Raw genomic sequence first — 19,706 nt, 5'->3', positions numbered from 1 at the left:
AAACCGCACTTGGCCACCCTTCTTGGCGTGAGGTCTGCTTGCTCCCTTTTTCCAGCATATCTTTGTAGCCAAGAGAGCTAGAAAAGTGTTTTTTAAAAAGTGGAAATGTTTGGGAAACTGAATTCTCCTCCAAACTCTGCTTCTTACGGGCTTTCCTCACCTCCACAAAGTCCTAGCCCAACCTGACTTCCCAGCCTTTGGTACCCTCTCTCCCTCTTGCTTTTTTTTATACAGTGCGTGAGCTTCTTGGGGTTTTGGGGTGAACCGTGGTCTTTATCCTGGCTTGGGTGGGGTGTCAGGCCCAGAGGCTTCTGTATAATTCCACGTTGTGCAACCTTTTCTTCTCTCCAGGCGTCAGTCCTGCCTCGAGACCTTCGCCTGGCACCCCAACCAGCCCAACGACACTGATGAGCGGCCTGAAGACCGCAGGGATGGGCCCCCTGACTGCCCCTCCAAACCCTTTGGCCAATATCTTCTCCAAAGTTGAGATCACCCCCGAAAGTATCCTCTCGGTGCTCTCCAAGAGCCAGAGTCAGTCTGCACCAGGCCTGCAAGGTAAGTAGGTAGTCAGCCTGGGAGGGATGAGGCCAGTGGTCAGACTGGGCCTCCCGCGAGGACTCCCTTGCTGGAATGGACCGTCTTAGTTGTCCCCCCTGGCTGATGCAGCTTGCTCCTTGAAGAGCAGCTTCGAGCTTAAAATGTGCCAGAATGCCCTTAGTATTGTTTTCAGGGGGGATGTTTATTTAGGGTGATTTCATACTCCTAGTTAACCCATTGGAATCAGCCGCCTTAATATTGGATGCCATCTTCAGCTTATATTCATTTTGCAAAGGTTGGGATCCAAGTAAGTTCTGCTTAATGGACTGAGATTCAGTTGCGTTGGGTAATTTAAGCAGTTCTACTCTTAAGTAGGACTCACATTTGAGACAACCCAGTATCCCAAAATCACAGTGATACATAAAATAGCTTGTGGCCACGTGCCTGCTTGACTCAGGTAGAGGGGAATTAGGGCTCTCGGAGGCCACGTTGAGATTGGCACAACTGTGTGGTTGCAGATTGGGGCTTCCCAGCCCCTTGGCCACCAGCAAAACAGTCCAGTAAAACAGTTAGATAAAATAACAACCTGGGTTGGCTTAGATTCTAAAAGGATTTTTAAAAGAACTGGCAAAGGTTCGCTGAAAGGCTGCTGCTTAAGGGAGGTGGTTCTCTTGACCCTCTTTCTTCTTGATCAAAATGTTCCTCTTCCGCTCCAGGGCTGTCTTCGTTCCTCCAGAGTGTGGCTGGAAACACAGCCCAGCCCACCGAGATGGCGTCGCAGAGTACGTCGGCATCGCCGGCCAACACGACGGCTTCTTCTGTAAAAGGAAGGAACATTTCCTCTAATGCTCAGCCCTTCATGCCCCAGAGTTTTGGCTATTCTCCAAATTCTTCCTCCTCGGCTGAGGTCTCTTCCACCTCGGTCAACAAGGTTCCTTCTGGGCACAGTGTGGTTCTCCCCAGCTCCAGTTTCAAGCCTCCCACCAATTCCTTGGGGTTCTCCGGCTCCCACAATGTCAGCCCTTCCCTTCGGCAGGCTGAGAACCCCACGAGCCAATCCTCCGAGCTGGCGGAGGCCAAGCTCGAGTTGGAACCCCCTTCCCCGAGTCTGGAAATGAAGATACACAATTTCCTGAAGGGGAACCCAGGCTTCAGCGGCTTGAACCTCAACATCCCCATTCTGAGCAGCCTGGGGTCTGCCGCCGCGCCCCCCGAGAGCCAGTCATCTTCCTCTGATTTCAACCGCGGACCCACAAGCACCTCTATGGACAGCATTGATGGGACTCCCGTCCGGGACGAGAGGAGCGGGACTCCGACTCAGGATGAGATGATGGACAAGCCGTCATCCAGCAACGTGGACACCATGTCGCTGCTGTCAAAGATCATCAGCCCCGGATCCTCTACTCCGAGTAGCACAAGGTCACCCCTTCAGAACCGGGATGACAGCTACCCCCAAGAATTGTCCAACTCGGTGTACAGGTCCTTCAGCTTGAGCCGAGATTCTCCAGCCAGCATGTACAAGCAGTCTTCTGATGGGATAGAGTTGCCTTCCTCTTTAATGGACTCCCCACAAGAGAAGTTCTACCCAGACACCTCATTCCAGGAGGATGAAGACTACCGTGACTTTGATTACTCCGGCCCACCGCCTTCTGCTTTGGTGAACCTGGAGAAGCAGCCAGGAAAGTCAATCCTGAAGTCCACTAAGCTTTCTGACCCCTCCGAGTACCCGCCTGTTCTGTCGAGTTACGGTCAACGTGCCTCTGGGTTTGGCCTGAAATCTGCTTTCCCCCAGTCAATGAGAGCTCTCCACGACCAGAGCGAAAGCTGCGACCCATTGCCTTCGCCCGGAATATACGGGGGCTACGGTTTGCGGGGAAACGACTCTGGCTCGGATGCTTCGCCTACGCCGAGCAAGAACGATGTCTTCTTCCCACCGGATTCCAATCACAACAGCTTGTCCAAACCCATGCCTCAGAAGCAGTATCCAGATTCCCCACACTTTGTTCCCCAAAGGTCGCTTTTCTCCCCACAGAACGCTCTCCTGGCCCCGGCCAGTAGACTCCCCACGAGCAACGCAGACAAGCCCGTCGTGTCTTCCATCTCCGCCACTTCGACCATTGAGTTCAAGAACATGCTGAAGAACGCCTCCCGCAAGCCCTCGGACGAGAGCAAGCATTTCGGCCAGGTTGCGAAAGGGGGTCCCAGCGACAGCACGGGCCTCTCGGGCCTCGGCCAGGTGGGGGTTCCTCCCGGGGGGGAGCAGCAGAAGCAGCAAGAGGAGCATTACCGGATCGAGACCAGGGTGTCGTCATCCTGCCTAGACTTGCCCGACAGCACCGAAGAGAAGGGAGCCCCCATCGAAACGCTGGGCTACCACAATGCCTCCAGCAGAGGCATGTCAGGCGAGCCCATTCAGACAGTAGAGTCCATAAGAGTCCTTGGGAAAGGGAGCCGAGGCCACGGGCGAGAGACCCCCAGAGCGGGGTGGTTTGAGTTGAGCAGCACAGGTAGTACCTTCGATAATGGTCCTTCGGGTACGACGGAGATGGCGCCCATGGGTGGCGGCGGTGGTGGCGGCGGCAGCGGCGTGTCCAGCTTCCCGACCCAGTACAAAGACCGTGGGCCGCCGTTCCAGGAGAACGTCAACAACTTCCGACCCGGCGGCTTTGCCGCTGCCGCCTTCGACCGCCACGTGCCGCCCCCTCCCCTTGAGCACGGGGCGTCTTTCCCCATGGACCAAATTGGGCCGCCTCCCCCCACGGGGCCTCAGTCCCTGCCTCCGAAGGATCTCGGCAGCCTTTTCTCTCGGGACCACTCAGTCCCCCCGCCCCGGATGCCGTCGGTGGATCACGCCAGCCCTTTCTCAAAGGAAGCCGCCTCCCCGCTTGGCCTGCCCCACGGAGTCCCCCCGCCCCCGCCTCCCTCCTTGGAACGCAGCGGGGTGCCCTTCCCCACCCAGCCGCCCCCTCCTCTCCCCGGGGAGCACGGCAGCGTCCCATTCTCCAGCCCGCCGCCCCCTCCCGGGGACCTCGGACTCCCGTTCCCGGCTCCCCCTCTAGCCACTGAGCGCCAGAGCCCCTTGGCCGCACACCAGGGGACAATGAAGGAGCATTTTAGCATGCCGTCGGGAGCATCTCGGGACCAGCTGGGCCAGGGGCAGCGCGACCACGGCGGCCGGGCGAGAGAGAACATGGGCCTGGGCGCCCTCCCAAGAGATCCTCTGGGCACGGCCCTTAACATCAGCTCCTCTGTCCCCCCTCACCGGGACGCCACAAACCGAGGTGGGCTGGGGATGAGAAACCAGAGGCCGGATTTCCGACCCAGGGAATTGTTCTTAAACAGAGACCCCTTTAACAGCTTAAAAAGGCCTCGGCCCCCCTTCGCCAGGGGCCCCCCCTTCTTCGCACCAAAACGTCCCTTCTTCCCTCCCAGGTACTGAATGAAGGTGTTCCAGAACTTTTCTAGAGAGCGGCGGAAGTGACATGTTCACTTTCGTTTTATGTTTAAAATCTTTTCTTTAAAAACAAGAACAACAAACCAGTCTGCCCCTTAAAGGGCCCCACAACTTTTTTCGTTGTCAAGTAAGGTATGTTCTGTACTTCAATGCATTTATTGCATTCTCCCCCCCCCCCCCATTTTCATTCTCTTTGCTTGTTTGGAGGGGCTTTTTAGTTGACGGCCTAAATTTAGAGAGTGAGTTTTGGTTTTGGCTTTCCTTTTTTGCAGAATAACTAAAAACCTAACCATAAAGTGAACGTAGAAATAAAGACTTTTCAGTTCATGAAACATAGGGTTATATTTTTAATATATACATATATATATATTGAGCCAATGCATAGCAAATTGGGACTCCCCTAGCATTGAAGTCACAGTTAGGAGAAAAGATCCTAACACAATTTAGGAAGAGAAAAGGTCCAAGAAGTCAAAGCTTGCCTTTCATGCTGTCGCTTTTAACTTTTCTTGTGCCTCTTTTCCATTTTTGGGGGGTCAGAATTACTCTCCCCGCACCCTTCAGTGACCTGGGCTGATTCTTCATGGGCACATTTAGTATTTGCTTGAGTCAACCGTAGGGGAAAGGGAAGGATTTGTTATTTCTGTGCACCTGTTAACCCCTTTTTCTTGCTTCCTTGCAGTCCTTTAGGTTCTCATACATTTCTCAGATTGGCAAGGGATGGGAACGGGAGAAGCCCATGCCAGAATAACTCCACTTTGCCTGGGGTCTCGAGGGCTTTAAAGAGATTGCTATCTGGAGACAGGTTAAAAACAGGGTGGGTAATGGGCAAATTCTATCCTGGTGCTTATAGCCGGCTGAGGCTGCTGGAGTCACTTTGAGGGGGGCGGGCGGGGAGCAGATATGGCCCAAGCTCTCCCCCTGGTCACCTTCCTCTTGAAGCCAGCTATGCATTGCTAAAAGCTGCTGCTTTTCAGTCCCTCCCTCACCCCCAAATCACAAGAGGGCAGGATTTGGCCAGGACTCTGCTGAGCGTTGCTAAGCTCTCCTGCTTTTTCTGAACTTAGTTTGCTCAGATGGCGAGCTTTGCGCTCTTTAAGGAGAGGAATGGGCAAGGAGGTGTCATCAGTCAGTGAAAACGGCTTGGTTAATGCATAGCATTTTGTACAGTCCATCTGTGCCTCAGCAGACACATTGGCCTAGTGAATTTCAGCTCCCTTCAATTGGGTTCCACGGAGCATGGCTGTACCTGATGCCAGGCGACTCCTGCTTCCTTCTCCTCAAGTCTTTTCCCGCTTTCCCTCCCCCAAAATCCCTCCTCAAGAGCGGAGCTGTTCTCAAGTTGCCAGATGAACTCCACCCAGATTCTCTTCTCTACTGTCTCCCCTCCCACCTGTTACCTGCCCATTTGCCTCCTTATTTTTCTCTCAACGCAGCTGTGGGCATAGACGACTTTTCTGTAAAAACTGGGATTCACTTAATAGCCACGTTTCCTTTAAGGCGACAGGAAAGTTGCATTTTAAAAAAACAAACGTTAGGAATAATCTGCTATTCTGTGCATTTGAAACATAATTCCACAGCTCATATGTGCACAGTTTTCCTTTTTTTAAAAAAAAGTAGATAGCATGAACAGTTTTTATATATCAGGTAGATCTTGAAGGTCCAGGGATTATGAAGAGTTTGGTTTTATTAAAACCTGACAGTTTTAAAATGCCAAGGCTCTAAAAAAGGGGGGTAGTTTTCCCTACAGTCCTCCTTGATCCACCCAATCTGGATGATGTCTACTCCCAGAGGTTTTTCCCCTGAAAAATTAATTTTAGCGAATGGCAGACCTCAAAAGGGTAAACTCAAGTTCATTCAGATCCTGTTGTTCTGATCCCCACCCCTAAGGAGAAGAGATTGTCACTATCCATATTAGGGGTCTGTGACTAGCACTTCTTGAGCTCATCTCTTACCAAGAAGCAGGAAAGTCAAGTTTAAATCCTCTCGCAAGCTGATTGTGCAGCTGGCAGGATCCCTGGTTGCTACTGGCTTGTGAGCACAGGATCCTTAACACCCCTCCCCAGAACTGAAATTCCCAGAAGTGCTTGCAGGAAGGGGGCGCCCATCTGATAAACCAGCTTAACCTCACTATTGTGAAGCTCCAATTGCACCTGTCGTTCAGAAAAAAAACATCTCTCTCCCCCCCACCTTGTGACAACGGGGGAGCTAACAACAGTCTGTGGCTAATCTGTACAGCTAATCTCTCTCTTTAACTGCATGACTTCTGCTGCCACTCTAGATTAAAGTGTTTCATCTTTAGACATTAGGGAGGTTTTGTGGGTCTACTCCCCCCTCAGAAACATCACTTACTTGCATTATCCTATATATAAACCCACGGGGCCGAAATCCATTGCAGCTTTCTCCCGCGTCAGACCAGTTTGTTTTGACGTGGCCTGCTCAGCAGAGCTTTCTTGTGAAGCGTTCCCCAAGTCGGCTTCTTAGATTTTTCCACGGTTTCTTCAGAGCAGGCTTCAGAATTTGCAGAGGGACTCAAAACCAATATTGAAAACGAGCAAAGGTGGTTTGGCGGCGGCAGTGGCGCAGTTTTCTTTGTTTTTCCTTCCTAGGAGAATAGAATGTGAAACTTCTTATTTCTGCTGCTCTCTTTCTCTCTGTGGCAATTCCATGGATCCTTTTTAAAAAAGAAAATTAACCCGTGAGCGATGAAAAGCACCCTCAGAGTTAACCGCTACTCAAATCGCCACAGAATGCTAGGAATTGGGGGGTGCCATTGTGGCGGGGGAGGGCTTCTTGCAGGAAAAGGGAACCTGTAAGAAAGAGAAAAATATTTTAATGGTAAGAGTTCCATGTCTTTCCCTCTTCTCCCCCAATTCTCTCTCTCATATATATATATTCATATATATATATATATATGAGAATGATTTTGTGCTTTTACTTTAAGATGTTCACAGTTAGCAATGTACATATGTGTGTGTAAAAAAACAAAAACAAAAAAGGTTAGGTTGTTGGACAGGAAGGATTTCCCTGTCTCTGGTTTCTTCACACACCCTTTCCCTTTGCTGTTACTTTTGTATTTCACCTGACAAGGAAAGAAACAAAATGGAAATAAGAAATAAACATGTATTTTTTAAGGAAAACCTTAGTCTCTCTCATGAAGGGCAGAATTTCCTAGGAGAGGGAGGCACAGATGTCTCCTCCCCCCCTTACTTTCCAGCTGTTTTGGAAAGGGGTTGAAAGTATCCCGTTTATGGAACCCACTTCCCATTGATGACAAAAAATGGCAGGTTTTTATAGGGTCATTGGGGTGGGGGGGAGAACAGCACCCTCCCCAGATTTCTTGGTGTCCATTATTCCTCCGGCGCAGTTCCCCTTAGATACGCATTTTGACCTTCCGAGGCAAAATTACTTGCATAGCACAGGGGGGAAAGCGCATTCATTCAGGGGTGGTGGTGGGGCACTTGGCATGTTTGCAGAGCCGAATCTCGGGCAGGGGGTAGCTTTCAGGGTTGGGGGAACGCGAGGGAACCCGCTTCCCATATTAAGGGAGCAGATGTTTTGGGGATACACCCCATTCCCCCCAGAAGTGTGCGGCTGTGCTGCCATTTTGGAAGGGGGGGGGGAAAACAAACACTGTACATAATCGATGTGCTTTTCATTTTCTTTGTGTGTGCCTGTTTTAAGAGGAGGGGCGGGGAGAGTTTAATATTTGTTGGCTTGGTTTTCAAGTGTTTTCTTGTGGGGGAGTTGCAGGGGGAACGAGGGGGGCCGAGATGTGCACTGGGCTGAAGAGCAAGCAACTGCAGACCATCTTCTTGATTGTATATTAACACAATTTAATAAAATACCCTAGTTTGAATGTTTTATATATACATATATATATATATATCTACACTTCTTGTAAATAAGTGCTCTCTTAAGTGTGCAATAGGTGCATAAGGTTGAGAACGGGACCCCCACCCACCCACCCACCCACCCCTTCCTTGCTTTGCAACCTGGAATCAGAGCCGGAAGTGGTTTCTTCGGCACCAACCCAGCCTGGAGGGGGAAGAGCAGAGCAGATAGAAGAGCCGCCTCCGATTTCCGAAAGACCCACAGTGCTCCCCGTTGGAGGAAGTCTTGACTGTTGCTCTTTTAATTTATGCATCTTGTCTCTGTGTTGGAAGGAGGTCTGGAAACCAATTCCAAAGCTTAAAACACGATCGGAGCAGTGCAGTTTTTTTGTTTTGTTTTGCTTATTGAGGTTCTCTCTCTCTCTCTCCCCCCCCCCTCCCTCCTTCCTTATTTTTGTATTGTATACTAATAAAGTGTTCTTGACTTGTTGTGGCCTCCATTTCTAGGAGAAAAGGGACCCAGCTCTCTGCCCTGTGGGTTGGGCTCCTAGGCAGCTTGTGATACATTTTATTTTATTTTTTTTTTTGGGGGGGGAAATGGGGATTGTGCATCTTGACCATTCCTGGCCTGCAGATAATTCTGAAAGAAATCGAATGGGTGTGGTTTTTTTTGGTTTTTTTTTTGGTCAAATCTTTGTTTCCATTGTTGGGCAAAGCTCATTTTGCCTCTGTGTCCAACCCCTACCCACTTTTCCCTCTTGGTTATAAAATGTTAAAAGCTCTTTTTTAAAAAAATCACTGTTTTGAGGCTAAGAATTTGGTAGACGTGTAGTTCTTAAAATAATTTTAAGCATCTGTTTGGGGTAGAGGGCATGAGAACCCACATTTACCATCTTCAGAAGGTGTAGTCTTGCTGGAACAAACAAGCCTTCTAAAATGCAGCTAGGTCTGTCACTTCTGGCTTCCTACCTGAGCTGTGGTGACCTTTTGAAGGCTGCAGCACAAATTTGACTATATTTTCATAAAGGAATGTACTTACGGCATGGGAAGGGATCTGCGTGCCTCCAGTTGAGCTTAAAAGACACTGCTGCCTTACGATATGACCCCCTACCCTAATGACAAGGAGAGCTTTATTTTCACTATTGTGGTACAAAAGAGAAGGTGGCCTTTAGGAAATGTGTTTATGTGTGCCTGCCTGCTTGCACTCCCAATCACAGGCAGCAGCTCAGTGCACCAGTGCTTTACTGATACGTCGGGGACTCTCTAGCTGTGATTCCTGTATTTCATGGGGTTGAACTAGATAACTCTTGAGGTCCCTTCCAAGGGAACTGTGTGCCTATTTTGTGTGTGTGTGTGTGTGTGTGTGTGTGTGTGTGTGTGTGTGTGTGTGTTGGAGGGGGAGGTTTTAACAGCGCTTCCCATTTAATCTACCGGATAAAGTCATTCTGAGCAGGTACTTCGCTACTGTCACAGCACATGTAAAGTTTTTTAAAGGCCTGAAACGAGAGTTAAGAATTGTGGGTGCTGGATCTGCCCAAAGGGAGCCCGTGTGGTCCAAAATCCTGGTCTCATAGCAGCCAAGCGGATGCCTATTATAGGAAGTCCACATGTGGGGAGGTAGTTAAGGCAAATCGGAGCTAGTAGCCATGGATCGCTTTATCTTCCATGATTCATCACAGTTGGTAAATTGTGTGTTGGGGGGAGGGTGTTTAGCTCATGCCACCACCCTGGCAAAGCCCAAACCTTTAAAAGCCCGCTGTTTGCCTCTATCTCAGTAGACTTGCTTAAACTGGTTTGCACAGTGCCAGCTACTGCTAGACTCACTCCTAAACACCCACCCAAACGCTGCCTCTTCGGAAGCAAACCTCCCGTCTTGCACTGGTTTGCAGAGGACTGTGGCCTTACGGGACCAGGGTCCTTGTTGCTCAAGTCTGCTGTGGTGGCATTCAAGCGGCAGCTCAAACATTAAGCCCCTCAGGTTGCAGAAGTTGGATTGCCTTTCTCACCGGGGTAGAGTGGGGACAGCAGTCAGTCAACCAGTTGAGCAGTGACAGGCTGGGGTTTTTTAAATCAGAGTATACTAGTTTCAGGGTGCAAAGCTTTCCCACCAAGCGCACCCACTCTTGTGATTGTTGGTGGTCAAAATACTATCAGGCCATATGAATCCAAGGGAAGAATACAGAAATGTCCATCATCGTGGAGGAGACTACCATTGCAAAACGTTTTCTGGGGGTGAGGGACAGCTAAGGAGCCTCTAGTAACTGGTTTTGCTTGGGTTTTTTGTTGACTGAACAGTATTTCTGCAGCCAGGAGTCACCCTTTTGTCAGTGGCTGCATCTAGGAAATGTTTTCATTGGGGGGGGGGCTGAGCTTTGCAGGGTGGAAGCCCACTGGCTCTACACCCTGTTGCATGCTCATCCTGCTGGTCTTGTTTTTATGGGATCTTCCGCAAGTCCGTACCTAAGTATTTACAACCGTGCCAACTCCTGGAGCAGGCATAACTAGGGTGTGCCTGATAGCGACCCCAATTGAATGGGGTGGGGGACCCATCTGTATTGTTTGTGCCCATGAAATCAGAAGGCTGCATAGAAATCTGGCTTAGAAGTTTGTGTGGAGGGCTGTCGAGTAACAAGGACAACAGTAGACCTGCAGAGGGCCATAAATCCCCACTGGAAAAAGATGATTATGTGAAGGGAAAGTATATTAGTCTTGAAATGGATGAGGTGGAGTTTCTTCACTGAACTGGCTCCCTGCTCCCAAGGGTTGAGCACTTCGGTCCATCTCAGTGACCCTAGAATGCTCTCTCACAGTTATCTGGGGCCTTCCTGCTTGCCAAGTACAGTATGACTCCTCTGGTCTCAGGCCTGGTTCTTTAAGCATGCAGAGGGAGATGTCTAGCCTAGCTGATCTCAAGAGGATGGCAAGTGTGAGCCCGGCTTGCATCTCCATACCAAGACAAGCACCTTGGGGAGCTATTTCCACCCGAGACACCAAAGAGCCATCACAAAGCTTTCCAAACTTGCCTATAACTAGTAAGGTTGGCCAGGTTCTTACCCTAATGTAATTATAAACTCTTCGCTCTAGGAACTGTGCCACCTGTCTACATTGGTTGCCAACCAATCCAGTATTTAAAATCTGCTTTGTTGCAGCTTAAAGCAGTTCACCGTTCCTTTTTTTCTTCCTAAGGGCTGTGTCACTGGGAGAGGACTCCCTTTGCGTGTGGAAGGTTCCTGGTTCATTCCTGGACCTCTCCCAAGTAAAGCTTGGGAATCCCCTTGCTTTAAAACACCCAGGAGCTGCTGCCAGTCAGTGTAGGCAGATCTGGGTTATGCGAACCGATGGCCTGGCTCTGTATAAGGCAGCTTCTTGTGTTCCTAAGAAATCTTATCCAAAAGAGCCATGAACAGGGTTAAAATTCACCAGATCTGTAACCCACTGCACACTTACCTGGGGGTGAACCGCCTTGAACTTAATGGCTTCTGAGAAGATGTGCATAGGACTATTCAAGCACAAGATTCAGCAACCTACTCTTAAAGATTTCCTCCGAAAGGCTGACAGGGAGCTGAAGAAGCCGTGGAACCTTGGGTTTTAAGGTTCCTTCTTTTAAGGTGCCACTGCTGTCTGCAGTATCGCTAAGTTCAAGTGCAAGTAGCAGCGCTGTTTTCGCCTAAAGTGGCGACGCATGGCTGATGAAGTGCTGAAGTCCAAAAGCAGCTTTAGAGCACCAGATTGGGGAAGCTTGAAACAGGATCGTGTGCATCGGAGGCCTTTAGGCACTGGTGGTTCCCACAAGCAGAAGGGAAAAGGAGGAGCAGCTCTGTGTGTTCTTCAAGCCCGTTGAATCACTGGCTTCTGTTCCTTTGCCTGAATTGACTCTTGTGATCTGATGGCCAGATACATCCAATGGTTCATAATTTGGCTCAAAAGACGGGGGCGCTTTTTAAACCAACCAGCTAGAGCAACTTCGCGGGTTGAATATTTTGAAAGCTAGATGATCCTCTGGGTGTCTTGCAGCTCTACATTTCTATGATTCTAAGAACATCTTTGTTCACAGGGAAAGCCCTGAGGGCAGAGATTATAGCATGTATTTGCAGTATGCTACGAAAAAAAATCCCCCAGGGAGGCAGGTGTTGTGCAATGGCAGCACAAACCTATGGCTCCAATTGGCTTGCTTGCTCCCTGTCACACAAGTGCGTCTTGCTGCTATTGGCTAAATTGTTTCTGCTATTGGCCATTGGCTTGAGGTGCTCTGAATCCTAGGGTGATAGAAGGCCTGGTCCAATGAAGTCCCTGGGGAGTAAGACGAAACCAAAGGTGGCATCTGTGCCAAAAGGGCTTGGGTAGGAAGATCTAAGAATAAGGTTGCACAGACAAAAGCTTCACCTGATGCTGAAATAGCCCAATCTGTTGGTGTGGTGGAAACATTAGCTGAGTGGAATCAGGCTTGAGTTGTGCTTGTGAGAGTGATGTTGCTGGGAGCATGGAGTGCAAGCGTGACCTGTGTTCATGTGCTGAGTGTCTTTGCCATAGGAGCACATGTCTGGGTGCTGGATGTGCAGCGAAGCTGAATACTGGAAGGTTCAGGGCAGAGAAAATAAACTCCTAAAAGACGATTAGATAAATCAATGGGTGAGAGGACTTCTAATGGCTGCTAGCCGTGATGGCTATGCTCTGCCCTCCACAGTTGGAGGCAGCAATGGGTCTGAATCCCAGTTGCTGGAATCCACAAAAGCAGGCAGAGGGCTCTTGTGTTGAGATCCTGCTTGCGGGTTTCCCATTAAGGGCATCTTGGCCACTGTGAGAACAGGATGCCGGACTCAATGGCCTATTGGCCTGATCCAGTAGGCTCTTCTTCCTTACGTTCTGATGCCTACAGCACCCTTGCCTCGAAACTCTGGGCTTCTCTCCTTTGGCAGGTGTGCTTAGTGCACCCATAGAGAACCAGTCCCTGTTCCATGCGCTGGTCAGACCTGAGCTGGGGCATCAAACCTCACAGTGGTCTGTCAAATCTCCATGCTGACGTTGCAAATGATTTGGGGGCCCAATTGTACCAATACTCAATGTGCATAGCTGTCAACTTTTCCCTTTTCTTGCGAAGAAGCCTATGCAGAACAAAGGAATTTCCCTTCCAAAAAGGGAGACTTTGACAGCTATGTTGATGTGTACAAATTGCCTTCTCTTTTTGAAGAGGCATAGATAATGCAAATCCATCACCTGTAGTATACATGATATACAAGTGTGTTGCCAGGGGGTGGGGTGAGACTGCCCACTCCTCTCCCACCTGAATTGGGCACCAGCCTCATAAAAATTTCCTTGAAAGGGCATCACATCAGCCTAGCTCATGTGGGCACTCTCAGATTAGACCTCCTCAGTTCTTGTTCTTTGTCAACCTGAATCGACTCCTTTGAAAGGTTTCCTACAAAACTGGGTTACAATTTATTTCTTCTGTGTCTGTGCCTTGTTTTTAGGTTTTGGTTTTTACATTTATCATCTCTCTCTGCACATCTGATTATTTTGCCAAGGTGACAACCTGGTTATCTCTTTCCCTAGCATGCTGTTTACTTAAGTAGTTACTTTACCTCCAGAGGTAGGAGTGAGTTCTGCTGAGCTTATCTGTATTTACATATGGGGCCCAATCCACACAACTGCAGTCGTGTGCACATGCAACCAAGAGTAAGCCAATTTGGGATATGCAACCAAATAAATGTAGGTAGGACCAAGCTGTTTGTAATTCGCAAACACTTCCATCATCCTCAGAACAAGCCTTAAAAGCTAGGCCATGCTTGAGAGGCTTTTTGTGTGTGTGAGTGAGGCAGTAATCCATGGAACAAGTCTTAAGAGGTAGGACACAGTGGGTTTTTCAGTTGTGCGTGTGAAAAATAATTATAAGGCATTATTCGGATAGAACAGACACCAGTAGCAACTTCAGAGTAAAGAGCTCACTCTGCCATCGCTCATAGGAAAAAATCTGGTATGAGCGTCTTGGATTTGCCGATTAAAAATATGAAAAACCCAGAGAGTGAAATATGGTCCTTTTTGGTGTTAGGAGGGAAAGGGGAGGGTTAGGGATTTACATCAATTTCAGGTGTGGGGTGGGGGGTGAAATATATTGGGAGCTGTCTGGCTCTCATGAGCACTTGGCAGGGCCGGCCCACCCTCAAGGGAAGATGAGGCGACCACTGCAGGTGGCTGGATTCATGGGAGCAGCAGATTGCAATGTAGATCAGGGAGGAGAGGAACACCATCTTGTGGTTCGTCTCGGGTGCCAAAATGTCTTGGGCCAGCCCTGGCACTTTTATACCACATTGATTCTAGTAGAAGGGATTCAAGGATATGCACTTAACTCTCCTACTGGGATAAAAATTAGTGGAATTTAAGAGGCTGTCTTTGGCCAAATCCTGCCCAATCTACGAATGGCTCATTGAAAAGACTGGGATTACTTTCTAACGTGATTTTAATGCTTAAATACGCCTTTTATGCCTTTTGTATGTGCACACTGATAATCTGGTTTATAGGGTTTCATGGAGCTGCTAGGAGGATATGGGGTCATGACCTTTTTCCTGACAGGAACCCCTGGGCCCTTGGATCAGCAGCCTAACAGGCAAAGGGTTCGTATGTAGTGTTAGTCATACTCTTGAGTAAACCCACTGAAATAAATGGACATGATATAGGTCCATTGTTTTCAATGTGTCTACTCTGAGTAGAATTCAGTTGGGCACAATTCAAAGCTTGCCCCTTTCCCTGTGATGGATAGGAAGTGTTAGAAGCTGCACCTGTTGAATTTCCACCTCCTACAGTACTTAAATGAGACATAGGAAAAAATTACTTTATTTAGAACACTGATTATGCTACATATGTTTTAAATAAATAAAGGCATTTTTAAAGCCCTTTGAGTACTGTAGGGGACGTGGAAATCCAACCAATGCAGCTTTTCCTGAACTCTGCCTATCAGGCTGAAAGCTGCATGCTTTATGCCTGTTACGCAGAAATTGGTTATGTTTTGGTTTTAATTGCAACATGCAGTTCTCTTCAGTGTATGGCCACAGAATTCCTCTGCAGCTAGGCTGTGTTTTGCCCTAAGCGTTCCCTGCCGTGCCTACTGGGTTGCCAACTTTCCAACTGGCCGCTGCAGCTGTGCAGGTTGACAGACCTCGCTCAGCACGGTTAAAGCGTGCTTCTCACCTGCATGCAGTGAGGGGAGCCTTTCCCCCTTTGTACCCTACACAAAGGCCTGCATATCAGTTTCTGGTCAGCTGGCAACCTCGCGTGCAAGCCTGCGATCCAAGAAGCCCTCCTTAATTCGCAGGAGAATCGGTGGCTGCAGAATTTCATTTCCCCGTCTTGCTTGTCGCGTTGATCCGGGCGGGGGAGGAAAGGTGGGCGGAACTTCACATCCTCGAGTCCTTGTTTCAGGAGGGGAGGGGGAAGGAAACTCCTTCCAGGGGGAGGAAGCCTATTGGCTAGCTAGACTACCAATCCGCGTTCTCTTCCTCTTTGCAGAGGCGGCCAATCAGCGCGCGCAGAGTCCCACGCCGGCGGCTGCTGCTCCCCTGTTCGCAGTTTGCAAGGTGGAGAAGGGATGCTGGAGCTGCTTTTGCAAAGGGTGCAACCGGCCTAAGGGACCCCCGGCAGTTTCCCACGTGGGAACTGGTGACTTGACACGGGTTTCCTCAAAGATGAAGGTCCTTTGGCCTTGGAGGAAGATCTGGGCTGGGAAGAGCCATCTCTGCAGGCTGTACAGGGTCTGTTGATAGTCTTCTAATTTAAATGCATTTATTTTTCGAATCCCTCCTTTTCTCAGTCTCCAATCCTATTTTTCTCGCTGCCCCATAATTTCTAAAGCTGCAGCCTCTCGTCTTGAAAGCTCCTGTGCTGCTGCTGTTGTTTTTCTGTCCAGCAGGCAGGCTTTCAACGGGCGAGGCCTTCCATCCGCCCCAGGAGTAAAGCCAGATTTTTGCCTGTTGTAGCAGGTCCTTCAAAGCACCGGCACTTTCAGATTTATGTGAATGACCAAGGCGAGACCATCTGGCCTGAACTTGGCCGTTCCTTAACGTTGCTTTCAGGACAATGCTGCGTAGAGAAAACACGTTGCAAAGCGATGCAACATAATGGAAACAAAAAAAAATAATTCCTTCCAGTAGCACCTTAAAGACCAACTAAGTTAGTTCTTGGTATGAGCTTTCGTGTGCATGCACACTTCTTCAGATACACACGAAAGCTCATACCAAGAACTAACTTAGTTGGTCTTTAAGGTGCTACTGGAAGGAATTTTTTTGTTTCTTTTGTTTTGACTATGGCAGACCAACACGGCTACCTATCTGTAACTGCAGCATAATGGAGCATCTCTGAACATGCACAGAGTGCAACTGTGGCATTTCCTCCACACCGCTGGGAATGAAGAAGCATGGTTGCCGGGCAATCCCTGGTGTCCAGCGTCGCTCCAGATAAAACAGTACTTTCTTCCCTTGACAACCTTCGGAGCTCATCATCCAGTCTCCCCACCCCAAACCTTAGAGGTTATTGCTTTATGATGGTGCTCCCATACATTTGCAACTCACCCAGTTGGGGCTTGCTAAATGAAACGACTAGGTGCCAAATGCACTCCTGCAGCATCGCTGTACAAGTTGTGCATCCTTGGGAGGCAAGCTCCCGTCAGTAGGTGCTCTTTATTTTTCCTCTATCTTGGGAGCATCTGATGTTTGCCCTTGAGTGTCTGACTGAGCGCTGAATTGCCATTCTGGGCGCCCCATGTGAAACCTGTTCTTGGAGAGACAGGGCAGGGGTCTGTATATCAGTTTCTCTTTGGGTTGGCAGTTGTCACACTGACACTCCTAACTGGTATAAAAGGGAGTCTGCTGCCTCCAGGTTTATCTGCTACCGATTTTGGGGAGAAAACTGCTCCAAGGCAGTTGCTTACCCCTTTCCATCATTCTCTGCAAACGGTACCATTTCCCCACAAACCATGTAACTCTTCTTCACTTCCCCTCAACAGAACTATGTTGGCTGTAGTACCTGGAGTGGTTTTTTTCCCAGTCCTGGAACAAATATGTAAGGGACGCGGGTGGCGCTGTGGGTAAAACCTCAGCGCCTAGGACTTGCCAATCGCATGGTCGGCGGTTCGAATCCCCGCAGCAGGGTGCGCTCCCGTCGTTCAGTCCCAGCGCCTGCCAACCTAGCAGTTCGAAAGCACCCCCGGGTGCAAGTAGATAAGTAGGGACCGCTTACCAGCGGGAAGGTAAACGGTGTTCCGTGTGCTGCGCTGGCTCGCCAGATGCAGCTTGTCACGCTGGCCACATGACCTGGAAGTGTCTCCGGACAGCGCTGGCTCCCAGTCTATAGAGTGAGATGAGCGCACAACCCTAGAGTCTGTCAAGACTGGCCCGTACGGGCAGGGGTACCTTTACCTTTAACAAATATGAACATTAATAGATTTCCTGGCCATCTGTTTTAATGGGGGTCTTGTCAGTCATTCTGCATTTTGAAAGTGGCCGTTTCCCTAAGGTAAGGCCAGAATTTACGGCGATTGACTCTGTCCTATGTCTTCTCCTGTAGGCGGGTGCTCTTCCTTCCCACATCTCTGAGCGCCTGGCGTTTTATGAGAAGCTAAAAGCTGCTGCGGCTGAACAATACACCAAGCGAAGCCACAAAAAAAGCCAGCCGATCCGGATTTCCCTACCAGGTGGCAGTGAAATAAACGGGGAGGCCTGGATGACCACGCCGTATCAAGTGGCGCTGCAGATCAGGTGTGTGTGTTAGATGTTCGCTATGTGCTTTCTTCAAATGTGCTTCCTCTTGAACACTTTCTTTTTAAAAAAAACACCAAACTGTTTTAGGCAAAGGATTGGCAGCTCTTGAGATATGAACAGAGAGGTGCGATTCAAAAATTTGGGATCCTGTCCTTCACTTGTAAAAACATATCCCTAGGAGATGAGTAACATTTGAAGTTTTTTGAGATGCCCCTGAGTTGATGGGAGTTGTAGTTCAGCAGCATCTGGAGGTTCAGCACCTTTGGCCTTCTTAAGGCTTAGCAAGCTCTTCTTTAACTCAGAATCTGAAACCTTCTGATTCACTGGAAGGGCCGTAGCTCAGGGATAGAGCATCTGCTTTGCAAGCAGACAGGTTCAGTTTCTATCTGCAGTGGCCTATCCAGGCCGGGCTGGGAAAAGAGAACCCCCTGTGGGATTCTAGAGAACCTCTGCCAGACAGTGTGAGCAGTACTGAACTAGGTGGACAGATAGTCCGGCTTGCTACAAGGCAGTTTCCAGCTTCTGCCTTTTGGGGGCAATGGTCATACCTTAATAATAACAATATGTTTCTGCACTGCTTAGAGATTATTAATACCAAGCAGCACAGAAGTACCTAAAATAAATAAAAATAAATATCTGGTCCGTTTCTCCTCGTGGTTGTGAGGCAGTTGACAGTCAGATGTGTCCTAACCTCTCACTGCTCTTGCAGCCGGAGTCTGGCCCAGGGTGCCGTAGTGGCACGGGTGAATGGGAGCCTACATGACCTGGATCGCCCGCTGGAGGGCGACGCCAGCTTGGAGTTTGTGGATTTCGAATCTCGGGATGGGCAGGCGGTGAGTACCCAGAGGAGTTTCGCTTGTGCGGAAGAGAGGGAAGGGAGCTGCTAAATCTTGATTGGAGTTTAGCAAGCAAGCACGGAATAGGGTCTCACTCCCCTTCCAGATACCAGAACTTCTGGGGGCTGAAATCAAGGTTCGGCACTGCCAGGCACCCTGATTCCTCATTGACGGTGCCCACCAGGTCCTCCACAGGGAACTGGCGTGTGGCCCAAGCAGCAGGATTGAACCCTCTGCTCATCAGCTCATAAGCAGAGTGTTCATATAAATTCCGTAAATTTATATTAATACTGTTATTGAAAATAAATAAAAATATCTACCCCACTCCAAAAGAGCAGAGAATCCTTTCCTACGAGGAAGATGCGGGTGATACAAACCTCTCCCCTCCCACCGCTATTGGTTAACATTAGCAGATGGGTGGGCCTGCCCACCTGTCAGCATTTCTTTGTAGGGGGCACGGGGGGGGGGGGAGGAGAAAAGAAAGAGCTGCCCTCCCTGGCCAAGAAATGGGTTCCTCAGACCCTGCGCTACAGGAAGAGGAGCTTTTAAAAGGAGCTCGTTGGTGGGTAATAGGCGTGTGAACAGCTGTGAGCTAAAAGGGGCTGGTTGCCTGCATCAAACCTTAGCTTGTGAGCTTCAGGGGCTTGTAGACGCAGGCTGCCTGGCAGCTTGGACCCAAGCTGTGTCTCGTTGCCAGTGTTCCAGGAGAGGATGCCTTCAGGAGGAATGTCTGGGTAGCTGGCCTTCTCCTTCTGGGTGGTGTGGTCATTCTTGCCAGGAAAGTCCAGTCTGGTGACGTTGCTCTGTAGGCGAAGGCAGAAAGACCCTCCTCTTCCAGCCCTCCTTCCTCAGACTCCTGGGGTGTCATCCTTTCGGAATTATATTGGGCTTCTTCCTAGCTCCTTGCATGATGGCTGGAAGATTTGGGACAGAGAAGATGATAACAACAAAAACAACAACAACAATTATTATTATTATTTATTTTTTAGACCCCGCCCATCTGGCGGGTTTCCCCAACCACTCTGGGCGGCTTCCAACAGAATATTAAAATACAATAACCTATTAAACATTGAAAGCTTCCCTAAACAGGGCCGCCTTCAGATGTCTTCTAAAAGTCTGGTAGTTGTTTTTCTCTTTGACATCTGGTGGGAGGGCATTCCACAAGGCGGGTGCCACTACCCAGAAGGCCCTCTGCCTGGTTCCCTGTAACTTGGCTTCTCGCAACGAGGGAACCGCCATAAGGCCCTTGGCACTAGACCTCAGTTTCCAGGCAGAACAATGGGGGTGGAGATGCTCCTTCAGG

At 49.3% G+C, this 19,706-nt stretch overlaps 2 protein-coding genes across 9 annotated transcripts in view; both read left to right on the top strand.

Moving 5' to 3' along the window:
* The window catches only part of RPRD2 (regulation of nuclear pre-mRNA domain containing 2), a 39,292-nt gene extending 31,684 nt beyond the window's left edge, over window positions 1–7,608 (top strand). For 3 of the 4 annotated variants that reach the window (XM_083715490.1, XM_083715489.1, XM_083715491.1), the window contains 2 exons: window positions 352–555; window positions 1,254–7,608. In XM_083715490.1, the coding sequence (XP_083571616.1) occupies window positions 352–555; window positions 1,254–3,976 (2,927 nt within the window). In that variant the 3' untranslated portion in view covers window positions 3,977–7,608. The remainder of the gene's footprint in view (window positions 1–351; window positions 556–1,253) is intronic. The other variant, XR_014558573.1, reaches the window with a different exon arrangement.
* A 6,682-nt stretch (window positions 7,609–14,290) lies between these two features.
* TARS2 (threonyl-tRNA synthetase 2, mitochondrial) overlaps window positions 14,291–19,706 on the top strand; it is a 49,486-nt gene continuing 44,070 nt past the window's right edge. For 3 of the 5 annotated variants that reach the window (XM_083715681.1, XM_083715680.1, XM_083715679.1), the window contains exons 1-3: window positions 14,294–15,563; window positions 17,374–17,564; window positions 18,277–18,400. In XM_083715681.1, the coding sequence (XP_083571807.1) occupies window positions 15,498–15,563; window positions 17,374–17,564; window positions 18,277–18,400 (381 nt within the window). In that variant the 5' untranslated portion in view covers window positions 14,294–15,497. Of the gene's footprint in view, window positions 15,564–17,373; window positions 17,565–18,276; window positions 18,401–19,706 lie in introns of all 5 variants that reach the window. The other 2 variants (XM_083715683.1, XM_083715682.1) reach the window with 2 other exon arrangements.

Source organism: Podarcis gaigeae (assembly GCF_964106915.1).
Source record: "Podarcis gaigeae genome assembly, chromosome: 16".
NCBI classification, from domain to species: Eukaryota; Metazoa; Chordata; class Lepidosauria; order Squamata; family Lacertidae; genus Podarcis; species Podarcis gaigeae.
Note: the sequence above shows the minus strand (reverse complement) of the source record. Positions and strands in the feature narration are given on the sequence as shown.